Source organism: Tauraco erythrolophus, chromosome 1, assembly GCF_009769465.1.
Source record: "Tauraco erythrolophus isolate bTauEry1 chromosome 1, bTauEry1.pri, whole genome shotgun sequence".
Lineage (NCBI taxonomy): Eukaryota > Metazoa > Chordata > Aves > Musophagiformes > Musophagidae > Tauraco > Tauraco erythrolophus.
Genome location: NC_141465.1, coordinates 136196545 through 136209275, shown reverse-complemented (window position 1 = coordinate 136209275; position 12731 = coordinate 136196545). Strand labels below are relative to the sequence as shown.

The 12731-nt window shown below is 46.1% G+C and overlaps 1 protein-coding gene across 3 annotated transcripts in view; it reads left to right on the top strand.

Annotated features, from left to right (window-relative positions):
• Positions 1-12731, top strand: part of RAB6A (RAB6A, member RAS oncogene family) — a 74632-nt gene continuing 61901 nt past the window's right edge. For all 3 annotated transcript variants that reach the window (XM_086615224.1, XM_086615223.1, XM_086615219.1), the window contains exon 1: positions 1-81. In XM_086615224.1, coding sequence (XP_086471350.1) covers positions 12-81 — 70 coding nt within the window. In that variant the 5' untranslated portion in view covers positions 1-11. The remainder of the gene's footprint in view (positions 82-12731) is intronic.

The window sequence follows — 12731 nt, the reverse complement described above, 5'->3', positions numbered from 1 at the left end:
GCTCTTCCATCATGTCGGCGGGCGGGGACTTCGGTAACCCGCTGCGGAAATTCAAGTTGGTGTTCCTGGGCGAGCAGAGCGGTGAGTCACCGCCCGGCCCGGCTCGGTCCGGGTCTCCCTCACACGGCAGCGGCGAGGCGGGCTCCTCCCTTCCCCCCGCCGCGGCGGAGCCGCCCTTGTGGGGGCTGAGGTGGCGGCTGAGGGGATCCCCCCCCCCCCCACCCTCCGTGAAGGGGCTCGGCCGGGCCATAACCCCTCGTTATGAGGGGAAAAGGGGGTCTCCTGCCTCCTCCCCGCCGCTTTCCGTGGGGTGGTGGGTCGCGGGCTCGGGGGGGTGCGGGGGGTGCTGGGCGCGTTTCCTTCCCCCCTGCAGAGGCTGCTGTGGTCGCTGCTCCTTCAGGGACAGGGAGGGATTCGTGCTTCAGCTATGGCTTAAAAAAACCCCCACCAAAACCCAGCGGCCACATCTCCAGAAACAGTTGCTGATTCATTTGATCCCAGCTCCTCTGTTTTGTTTTTGTTTTTTTTTTTTTTTGGGGGGGGTGGGGTGGGTAGGAGTGTCAATCCCCGGTGTTGTCCGTGTAAATATAACGTTTTTCAAAAATGGAGTTGTGCCTTGGCAAAGTGGATCCAACAGTGTAAATATTTAATGCAGTCAGGGAGATTTTCTTCCCTGTCTCTGGTATAAAAAAAAAAAACAAACGCTCTCAAACGATGTCATCTCCTTCCTCAGTAGAAGGCCTCTGTCTCCAATACTGTGTTTAAAATCTTTCGCTTCAGAGAGTTTTCTGAAAAAAACACTTGTTTGTTGGATGCTTTGTGTAATCGTGGTCAGATACGGAGCGATCTTTGACATAATGAGTGGGTGCAAAATATTCTCTGTCTCAGGGTGGGGTATTTGCTCCCTCAGCCACCTTTGGTCTCTGTGTGGCAGGAGATGATGAAATACTAGTAGTTTGTTGGTTTTTTTTCTTTCCCAAATGACTTATTAGTGTTTCCTCACTCATATGTAGATGAGCTTGGTGATAACACTGCTATTAAAATGTATTTACTTATATATATTGGTGGCTTCCTTAATCTGTCCCTTTCATTTTTAGTTTTTTTTGTATGTATTATTTTTTGGTGTTGGAACAACTCCTCTTCATATTAGGGATTCAGGGAGCACCAGTTCAACTTGGGTGGGTTTTTTTTGGGGGGATAAGTCATCTGATCTACTCGATGAGGTGCTGTTTGGCCAGCCATTTTATGAGGATTTTGGAAGAGGGTCAGCATGTAAAAGATGCTGTTTTTTTTGATTTTTTTTTCCCCAGGGTATCTGATAACAAGAATTTTAAGTATTAGCTATGCATTTATAAAATGCTTGGCTTGTTTTACTGTATTTCTGAGCTTGGATTTTGTGAAGCTTTTTGAAAAACCTCCATGGAAGGTTGTAGCACCTAGTGCAGATCTTAAATCTCAGCTTCTCTTAGTTGACACGTGGATTTCTTGTCTATTCTGGTAGACATAACATCAGATATCTGCTTCCTCTAGTCTTTGTCAATTCCCCCCCCCCCCCCCCGGTAATCATCTGTGTTTATGCTGAAAAGTTTTAAATAATTCCTGTTTATAGCATCGAATCTGGGGTTTTATGGGTATAGCATGGCGGAATACTCTTAACTAAATATACGTAGTGCTGCAACTGCTGTCTTGGCTGTGGCTTGTGGATGTGCTCAAGCTGGTTTGAAGCTAACTAGTGAGGGCTTGGCTAGCAGCTGCAGTGTGGGTTTCAGCCCTGCCTTTGTCTCAGCTCCTGGGCGATGACTCTGTGGCCGCTCTGCGCTGAACTCGGTGCTAAACGTGGCGATGCTGATGGCAGCGGAGCCCTTGGTGTGTCCACGCAGCCCATGGGTGCTGCAGCATGGGCATGCTCCAACACAGTGCTCAGATGGGTCTTGTCTGCGATGGAGAAACGGCTTTTTCTGAATTTAGCCCGAGTCTCTATAGATAACTACTGTCATGATGTCATTCTGTGCAATTTTTTATTTATTTTTTTACTGTCCAAAGGGTGAATAGCTCCCGTTACAAATGGCTCCTGGAAGAATAAATGTCCTAATAATGTTCTTCTGCACGATCGAGATAATTACAGAAGCATTTCTGATGCTGCAGAGGGAATTCATGTGGGTTTTGCTTACATGTAGCTCCCTTTGTCATTCTTTTTTGGGAAGGTTAAGGGAAATGTGAAATAAAGTGGTTTTTTTTATGACAGCAGCTTTCCTAAATGAGGAGATCTCTTTGTACAACTGTTGCACTGGATTGCTGCATTCACTTCCTGCCTAGCAAAAAGGTTGTCTGCCCTGTTGGAAGGCCATAATTAAAGATATCCCACTGCTGCTGGGAGGGGGGCTGGATGCTTCTGCTTCATTTACATTCAGGGGCTTCACGGTGACAAACGAAATGTTATGAAGGGCCACGGTGTCGGTGAGCTGCCTCAGCAGCCAGAGCTGGCTAATATCAGACCTTCTCTGCTGTCCACAGTCTCTGCAGTACATGTGTGTGTTATAGCTGGGAAATTCTGAACTGGAGTTCGTCGCTGTGCGGGTTTTGCAGCCCTGCCATGCGATCCTGTGAGGTCTGGAGGCATCTCTGAATCTTTCATTCTCGTTTGAAAGTGAGATCACGCAGTGGATGTGGTCTGTGGTGTTTTTTTTTTTTTTGTTTGTGTGTTTTTTTGTTGTGGTTTTTTTTTTTCTGGTATCCTCAGCCATATTGTGGGAGTTCAGTGCCGTATACCTCGGCATTCATGTGGACTGCAGTGATTCTTCCTAGTTACGCTGTTCATCACTAGCTGCAGATTCTTTTTCCTAGGCTAAGATGCTATTTTTTTTTTTTAAACCTCTTCCTTTCTTGGTCTCCCATCCTCAAAACCTTCTTGTCTCCAGTGTCTGTCACTTACACTGTCTGCCTTTTTTGCCTTTATTGCACCAGCCCCTCGAGCGCTCTGTGCCGACGTGCCGCTGCAGCTCTGTCCGTGGGTCCTGCCGGTGTTGAGCAGGCGGCCGGTGATGGGGTGTGTTGTCCAAATGTCAGCTCCAAATCCTGGCTCCTTTCAGGATTTACTGCAAGTCATTGCCTCCCAGTAGCAGTATGGTTGTTGTGTCCCCCATGCCCCTCCCCAGCCGAGCCTGGAGACTTGCCGCAGATACAGTGGATTCATCACGAGCCTGCAATATTATCCGTGTCCAGCTAGGAGAAGCTTCTCTTTCTTTCTCTCTCCTGTTTTTTTTTAACTTGTAGTACAAGGTTATGGCATTGGGTGGCTAGCAAGAAGGCAACTTCCCCAGCGCTTGCCTTAATTGAATTACTTTTCTCAATGATTGAAGATTATACAGAGTTTAGCAGTTTTAAATATGCTAATCGTTACTGAAAAGGCAGGGAGAGCTCTGTGCTGAGGGATTAGATAGAGCTATTGTGAGCGGGGAAAAAGTATGCCTTGTACTGCCTTTGATCTCGTTTTATCAGGTGATTTTCACCAATTCTAATGCCTCAAGTTTAAGAAATTCTGGTTTCTGGGTCACATCAGTTAGTGTATACATCACCTATGTTAGGGTAGCTTGCAGTAAATATGGTGTATATTCAAATATTAATAACATCTCTAGTTTTATCTCACCTCTGAATGCCTCTGCTTCTTAATACCTTGGTTATTAGGTTGAGTGGAAAGAACTGAATGCTGGGGCACAGCAAAAGAAATATTCTTTCATCACGTGGGTTTCTGCTGCAGCTTTTATTGGCGAGCAAGTCTGAAGGGCATTAATATGTACAGAAAGCAAAATCAGTCCCTCTTGTCTCTTTCTGCTGGTGTTTCTGCATTGCATAAGATCTTAAAAAATGTTAATTTTGTTCTAATATGCCTTATCGGGAACTGAGATTTCTAATATTGAAGAAACTGATAAGTACAATGTAATAACTTGAGGAATATAACTGTTTGGAAACCACTAATGAACTCTACTGTTGCGTAACGATGTTGGTACAGGCACTGCTGAACAATGTGATGTGTCTTATTGGTGGATCGTGTGTAACGCTGGTCTGCAGACACTGACATCCCTGTGCAACTTAAAACTCCCTTCTTATTAAGGAATTCTCTGCTTTACAAGATCCAGAGAGCTATTAACTCGTCCCACTGATGGTTTAAAATGTTACCCCCTTCCCTCCTCTTAATTTCGTAGTGTCTTGGTTTTCCTGTGGTTGGGTCTTCAGGTATTTGGGTTTATATTTGGACTGTATGCGTTTTCTGCAAGTTTCTGAACTTTATTTTCTTGGGTACATCTGGAGGGTGAGTATTGTCCCGGTTCTTTCTCTTACCCATCTCTGAAATAGCCCTTCCTATAGCCAGATCTGCAAGAAGCATGTCAGACTTGGAGAAAAAGGCTGTAATTGTGTTTTGATCCCTGTCGATTTGTGGAAGCCTCATAAGGAGCTAGATCCTTCATCAAAGGAAGAATAGCTGAACCTTTCTGCACTTTGGTATATTTTTCTGTCTGTATCTGAGAAATGACTCGTGAACTTAAAAGGAAAGGATCTTCTTATCGCTTGATTTAAAGGAATAGATTTTATATCTGTAGCTGTTGGGGCGTTTGGTGGTACTTGGTGCTTTCTTGGCACATGACCCAGGTTCTACAAAGCTTTTCCTGAAGCTGTAAATGGGACAAACGGAAAGAAAGATGAGGAACCTCATCTGAAGTGACCCTTAGCAGAAGATCTGGCATTTGGAAATGATCAGAGCCAACAGTTGTCAGCCATTCTTCTGGACTTCACCAATCATTGCAAATCTGTCTTCTGTAATGGATTTGTGAGGAGGTAGCTGCCGTCCTCTATACTGGATAATTTAGTCCAGGTGTTCGAAGGCATTTCTTGTGTTCATGCATGTGCAAGTACCTGTTTTATACACTATTGATTAAAAATCCAAACCAATGAACAATAACAAGCAAATTATAACTCTGAATGGTTTGAAACACGGCTTAGAAGAAGTCGAATTTCGTTGTCACCAGATTTTTCCAGACAACCTCCAGAACTCGCCTGTGAGTCCTGTAACCTGCCAGAACAGGTACCTTGTGACAGACAGCTGTTTCTGAACGTGTCCAGGAGCTCTGATGGGTTCTGGTACAGAGCAGAATGGAACAATACTGAAAGCACAGTTTTGAAAATGAACTGATCTAGTCAAAATGATTACGATTTTGACGCATTAGTATAAATTATTTATGGAAGTAGTCTAAATACAGTCTAACAGTGTGTCTTGGCAAACAAATGGCAGTCAAAATGTGGACTGGCAGTGAAAGTAGAATTTTTTGGGTTCGTTTTCTTGATTTATTTACTGAGCTTACACAAATTTGAAAAGCTAAATGGATTCTTTGTTTCCCCCTCAGCATAAAAGAAACTCTTCTGTCTCATGTATTGAAGGGCCTAGGGACAGCAAACAATCCCATCCATTACTTTACATCAGGTATTGTCTTCTATGTCAAAAACTTGATGGGATAGATATGTGTTAGAATATTTGAGTAATATTAACTGAAATAATAAGACTTTTGTGTGTTTCAGTAGAATTTAACTCTTGCACAAATGCAGCCTAGTGCATCATGAAGAAAAAATGCTCATTTGAGAAGCAGATATTATAGGAAACTAAATCGAAATAAATGCTTTTCACCTGTGTGAACTATGTAATGGTTCAGTAAATTTGTGTTGTGTATGTACATATATTATACTTTGAAAATAGTAAACTTGGTGCAAGTGGCGGGATCCTTTTGAGATGAAAATCGCTTTTCATTGGTTGTCAACCAGTAAAAATACCAACTTAAGATAATAACCAACTCTATCCGCAAAGCAGAATCAAAATTGGTGTAAGTGGAAAGACTTCCTGCTCCTCATGTTGCATACAGCTCCATGGGATTATAAACGATGCTGTTGAAACCTCCCCGTGTTGGATACGTGGACCTATTTTTGTGTGCCGCCGAGTTCTTGAGCCCCTTCCTTGTTTCTGGCTGCCTCCTGTTGAGTCTGTCAAACTGAGTTCAGTCTTCAAATTAGGAAGGAAGTCCTTATTCAGCTGTCCAGCACAATAGTGCCATTTGTTTAATTTGACTTTTTAGAACAAGGGTGTAACTTTCCTTTTTTCGTTCCCTGTTAGCGTGTTCTTTCTGCCAGACTGCTGCGATGAATCAGTGCTGCCAGAATGCCAGGGCACCGTTTCCCACTCCGCTTGTAGAGTTTCAAAAGACTTCTTGGACTTCTGGCAGACAGAGTGATGTGTAGTTTTACAATGTGCGCAAGGGAAGCTGAGGAATACGTTGTGCGATGTCCTGAAGGTTTGACTTTTGAAGTATTTTTACGAAGCCAAACACAAAAATCCTTAAGACTCTTCATAGTGCTAAGAACCAGTTAAAGAGTACATGCACCAAAGTCCCTTTCATAGAATCGTGGAATGGTTTGGGTTGGAAGGGACCTTCAAGATCACCCAGGTCCAACCCCCCTGCCATGGGCAGGGACACCCTCCACTACACCAGGTTGCTCAAAGCCTCATCCAACCTGGCCTTGAACACTTCCAGGGCTGGGGCAGCCACAGCTTCTCTGGGCAACCTGTGCCAGTGCCTCACCACCCTCAATGAAAAAAATTTCTTCCTTATATCTAATCTAAATCTCCCCTCCTTCAGTTTAAATCCATTGCCTGGATTGCCAGGTAGTGACCTGTCCTATCACTACATGCCCTTGTAAAAAGTCCCTCTTCAGCTTTCCTGTAGCCCCTTTAGGTACTGGAAGGCTGCTATAAGATCACCCCGGAGCCTTCTCTTCTCCAGGCTGAACAGCCCCAACTCTCCCAGCCTGTCTCCAGAGCAGAGGTGCTCCAGCCCTCGAATCATCTTCGTAGCCCTCCTCTGGACTCGTTCCAACAGCTCCATGCCCTTCTGTTGGGGACTCCAGAGCTGAACACAGTATTCTAGGTGGGGTTCTCAGGAGAGCTGAGTAGAGGGGCAGAATCACTTCCCTCGACCTGCTGGCCACACTTCTTTGGATGCAGCCCAGGACATGGTTGGCTTTCTGGGCTGCCAGTGCACATTGTTGACTCATGTTGAGCTTCTCATCCACCAGCACTCCTAAGTCCTTTTCCTCAGGGCTGCTCTCCATCCATTCTCCACCCAGCCTGTGCTTGTGCTTGGGATTGCCCTGACCCACATGCAGGACCTTGCCCTTGGCCTTGTTGAACTTCATGAGGTTCTCACAGGCCCACCTCTCCAGCCTGTCCAGGTCCCTCTGGATGGCATCTCTTCCCTCCAGCGTGTCCACAAACACCACACAACTTGGTGTCATCTGCAAACTTGCTGAGGGTGCACTCGATCCCACTGTCCATGTCTCCAACAAAGTTGTTAAATCTCCCCTCTTTCAGTTTAAAGCCATTTCCCCTTGTCCTGTCACTACACACCCTTGTCCAAAGCCCCTCTCCAGCTGTTTTGTAGCCCCTTTAGGTACTGAAAAGTGCTGGAAGGTCTCCCCGGAGCCTTCTCTTCTCCAGGCTGAACAGCCCCAGCTCTCTCAGCTTGTCTCCAGAGCAGAGGTGCTCCAGCCCTTGGATCATCTTTGTGGCCTCCTCTGGACCTGCTTCAACAGCTCCATGTCCTTCTTGTGTTGGGGACCCCAGAGTTGAAGGCAGCACTGCAGGGGGGTCTCAGGAGAGCAGAGCAGAGGGGCGGAATCCCCTCCCTCGCCCTGCTGCCCACGCTGCTCTGGATGCAGCCCAGGACACGGTTGGCTTTCTGGGCTGCCAGCGCACGGTGCCAGCTCATGGTGAGCTTCTCATCCATCAGCGCTCCCAAGTCCTTCTCCTCAGGGCTGCTCTCCATCCATTCTCCACCCAGCCTGTACTTGTGCTTGGGCTTTCCTTTGGCTAGGGCATTTTTTGTCTATATAAGAACTTTTTCCTTTATTCCCGTCACAATGAGCAGATCTGCAAATGTCACTCTGCTGTACTGGCATCGGAGTCTAACTGCTAACTCGAAGCGAATCCTGCTTGACCTAGGCTACTTTTGTGAGGGCGGGTGTCTGGCTAAGTACAGGTGCACACTGGTGTCGCCCATGGTAGTTGCTTCCATTTTAATGCACAGAGTTGGGGCATACTTTGAAGTTTCCGTGACTTGAGGAGCTGCCAGTATCCCCTGGAGATGCCACGCAGCTATTCTGAGATTTGCAGGCTCATAGTGTTCTCTGATCCAGACATGTGTAGGTGTCATCAACACACAGAGTTAAGGCTTGGGTTTAAATCTGAAGTGTATTTGCCCAGAACTGGAAGAGTTGCCAAGAAATATTGGAGCAATACTGGTGAGCAGGTAGCTGTCTTCAGACACGGCCAGAACCAGCTGTGCTAGTGGAAGGTGAGGGGAAAAGCTGCTTGTGAGAGGCTGTTCTCAACTTGGTCTCTTTTACATCTTGAATTGCGACCGCTTAAACCTCTGTGCTGTTAACATTTGTGATTGTGACCATATAAATGAATGCCATTTATCCTGCTAAGTGACGTTTTCTTAAAGATTTGCTTCTAGGAGAGCAATCAGCAATTGCTGCAGAAAAAAACCCAAACCCACTCCAACATTTCTGTAATTAATGCAGAGGCCAGTTTATTCCCTTCCTCTAAATGCTTCCTGCTATGTGTCCTGTACTTGCCTCTGTCTGGGTTTGAGTTACAGCCAGTTCATTTTCTTAATGTTCTTGATATGTGCAGCACAAAGGGAAGGGAAATGGAATCCAGAACAGATGCGTAGCTAAAAGGAGAGGAGCCCTCAGAGGGTGCAGTCTCACCGGCAGAGCTCCAAGCAGTGGTTGCTGCAGGAGTGACAAGATTCCTGTCAGTTTGGTCTCTGCCAAGGAGCCTAAGTAGCTGCTGCTGGGGTCGGGGAGAGCGAATTCCTGCCAACGGGTCAGGAGTTGGGCCCTGCGGAGGCTCTGGAGCTGTCTGCACAGAAACGGACAGGCAGCATCGGATTCACCGGGGTGCAAAAGAGTTTCTCCCTACCTTGCAGGGCCAGGCACTTCATTTGTTTTAGTGAAGGTGTTGCCTTCTCTGGGAGTAGAAAATACTCACTCATTGCTAACTCTGTCCTCTTCTACCAGCTCAGAAATGGCTATGAGAAACCCTACTTGTCAGTGATGGGAGGATTTTTTTTTTTTTTGACAGAAGGAAGGCTTAGGAGAGGAAACTGAACTAGATGGGTGATTGAATCATCCAGTGGATGTCTGAGGTGGCGGAGGAAATGGAGAGAACAAAATTTATTGTGAGTGCTGCGAGCAAAAGCATAGAGTGCACGCAGAGATCAATAAATCTTGGTGAGAGCAGCATGAGCTCAGACCCAGAGTAGAGGGCATTGAATTAGGAATGCAGGGAAATGGAGAACACTTGCTGTTGGGAAAGCAACTGAATCTGCAGGTAATGTTTCCTGATGGATGCAGTCAGTATGGTGAATGTAGATGAACAGGGCTTAACTTTCATGTGTAGCAGAATTAATTGGTGGTGAGACGCTGTGCTGCAGTGTCCTCTCTCTCAAAGGAAGTTCTGACCCCTTCTTGACTTCACCAGGCAGCAGCAGGCAGGTCGGCGTACTAGAGGTTTGCTGCCTTCTTTCTCCTGTCTTGTAATGTATTAACTGATATTTTCTTTTCCCTTCCCCTGGTGCATTTGCTGCTGAAGCAGTTTTTGAGTATCGTGTCCTTGGCTCACTCAAAATGGCTGAAAATAACTCGTGTCTGCATAGAAGCTAGGATGGCTTTGCTGAAGCTGAGCTTCTGCTGTTACTTGGATAAAGCTGTGGGAGAAGCTTACAGCATAGCAGCTGCTCACAGCAAGAGGAGGCTCAAATTAAAACGACTGAAGAAAGTTTGAGTTTCTATCATCTCAAGGAAATCCTAAGCTTTTTTTTTTTCATTTCTTCCTGACCTCGGGATGCCACACAGAGGTTTTCAGAGGGTGGGTCTCTTCCAGACCACTGGTTCAGGTTCCTGTAATTCCTTCTCAGCCTTCCAAGCTGCCTCTTAATATCAGTCCTTTACGTATTCAAGTCATAATTATGTTCATATTCTTTCTGTTCTTCCAGCTTGCCATTTTTTTCCTAGTTGAGTTATCTTTTGCCTTTTTTTTGCTGGGCAGTCATTGGAGTGGCTTTTATCCACCATCATACAATTAACTTTGTGACCGTACTGCTTCTCCACTTTTTTATTTTTAGTTGCTCTTAAACCTCAGTATGACTTGGAGAAGGGGATAGATTTTTTTTTTCTGAAACTGCATAAACAGTAGATAGATCAAAAGCTTGTCTCCCATAAAATTTAACTTTTTATTTAGATGCTGTGGTGTAGTAGCAGACTTGAAACAAGCTTTTCCCAATGAAAGTGTCACAATCTTGTAATCATCCACTGGTTTGGGGTTAAATTCTTTTCCCCTTCTCTGTTTCAGAGTGCAAAGGACTGGTAGGTTGGCTGTTTATATCTGTAGGCTTGGTGGACTGGTTACACTGTTCCAGCAAGTAATGTACAGTTCATACAGTCTTGGCCTTAAGAATTCTACAATTTTGCTTAAAAATAGAAGATATTTATTTTGGCATCTCTGGAATACAGCTGGACTTCCCCCAAATCATTAAACTGCAGAATATATAGTAAACTCGAGAGACCTCGTGCTAATTACTGCATGCATTCCCTTCAGTATGTCCTGATATCTAGAAAAAACTTCTCTATGGAATTGTGTGGATGATGTTTTAAACTGTTGTAATCTGTGCAAGATGTACACAGCTAGGAATGAGTCAAAGACTTGAGTTCTGCTTGGTTTCAGATTAAATCAAGCCTTGCTGATTCCAGAGTGTCACAAGTCAGAACTGTGTCCCTTGGAAAGTAGAGGAGCTGTGTACCCTGGGTTGGGGGTGCCTCTGGACCATTGATCCCAGGAAGAGCAAAGGCTGTCCAGCTTTGCCTATTGGAAAGTGGAAGAGGGCAAGAAGTGTCCTACATGAGATGTTTTTAAGGAGTTTCGAAGCAGCTCCATGCTTTTTCACTTGTTGGATGCTTGTCAAGCACTTGCCTGAAGTATCTGACTCAAGAATCTGCCTTTACATTGTATCTCCATGCTGCTTTAATGTCAGTAGATGAAGCCCCACTGCCACCATCGGCCACACAGTGGTAGATGACAATCAGGTGTCACGTAGTGTTTACTGGACTTGGTGGCAGCTCTTTTCTGCATCTTAAATGTGACCACCTGTGTTTTATCATATGTCTTTGAGATCTTCAGAGAACCTTGTGATGCACCCAAAGCTGACTTTGTAGGTGTGACAGCTGGAAGACCCAAAATTACTGTGCATGTTTATACAGAGGATTGCTAGAGTTGGAACCATGGAATGGTTTGGGTTGGAAGGGACCTTAAAGATCATCTAGTTCCAACCCCCCTGCCATGGGCAGGGAAATCCTCCACTACACCAGGTTGCCCAAAGCCTCATCCAACCTGGCCTTGAACACTGCCAGGGATGGGGCATCTACTGCTTCTCTGGGCAACCTGTGCCAGTGCCTCACCATCCTCAATTTAAAAAATTTCTTCCTTGTATCTAATCTAAATCTCCCCTCTTTCAGTTTAAAGCCATTGCCCCGTGTCCTGTCACTACACACCCTTGTCCAAAGCCCCTCTCCAGCTTCCTTGTATCCCCTTTAGGTGCTGGAAGGTCTCCCCGGAGCCTTCTCTTCTCCAGGCTGAACAGCCCCAACTCTCTCAGCCTGTCTCCAGAGCAGAGGTGCTCCAGCCCTCAGAACATCTCTGTGGCCTCCTCTGGCCCCGCTCCAGCAGCTCCATGACCTTCTTCTGTTGGGGACCCCAGAGCTGAACGCAGTATTCCAGGTGGGGTCTCAGGAGAGCAGAGCAGAGGGGCAGAATCCCCTCCCTCGCCCTGCTGCCCACGCTGCTCGGGATGCAGCCCAGGACACGGTTGGCTTTCTGGGCTGCCAGCACACAGTGCCGGCTCATGTTGAGCTTCTCATCACCCAGCACTCCTAAGTCCTTTTCCTCAGGGCTGCTCTCAATCCATTCTCCGCCCAGCCTGTACCTGTGCTTGGAATTGCCCCAGCCCACATGCAGGACCTTGCCCTTGGCCTTGTTGAACTTCATGAGGTTCTCACAGACCTCTCCAGCCTGTCCAGGTCCCTCTGGATGGCATCCCTTCCCTCCAGTGTGTCCACCACACCACACAGTTGGTGTCACAGCAAACATGCTGAGGGTGCGCTCGATCCCCCTGTCCATGTCGCCAGCAAAGATGTTAAACAGCACCGGCCCCAGTACTGACCCCTGAGGAACACCACTCGTCACTGGCCTCTACTTGAACATGGAGCCATTGACCACAACTCTTTGAGTGCAACGATCCAGCCAGTTCCTTATCCACCAAGTGGTTGATCCATCAAATCCATGTCTGTCCAATTTAGAGACAAGGATGTCGTGCGGGACAGTGTCTTATTCCATTTACTATTTGAAATCAAATTCCTATCTTTTAAAGACTAACTTTTTAAAGTTTTTAATTTTTTTAGTTGAGTATTAAAGCCTGGTTCTGCAGACCCCTTGGGTTCCATGGCTTCTTTCCAAGGCATTTGTGAAACAGAACTGGGAAGAAAGAAACTTGTCAGCTAGCTTAAACTCCCTGCAGAGAGGTCTGTGTCTCAGGAAATTTTTAGCTGCCTGCATGTTGAAAGGCTGAAAA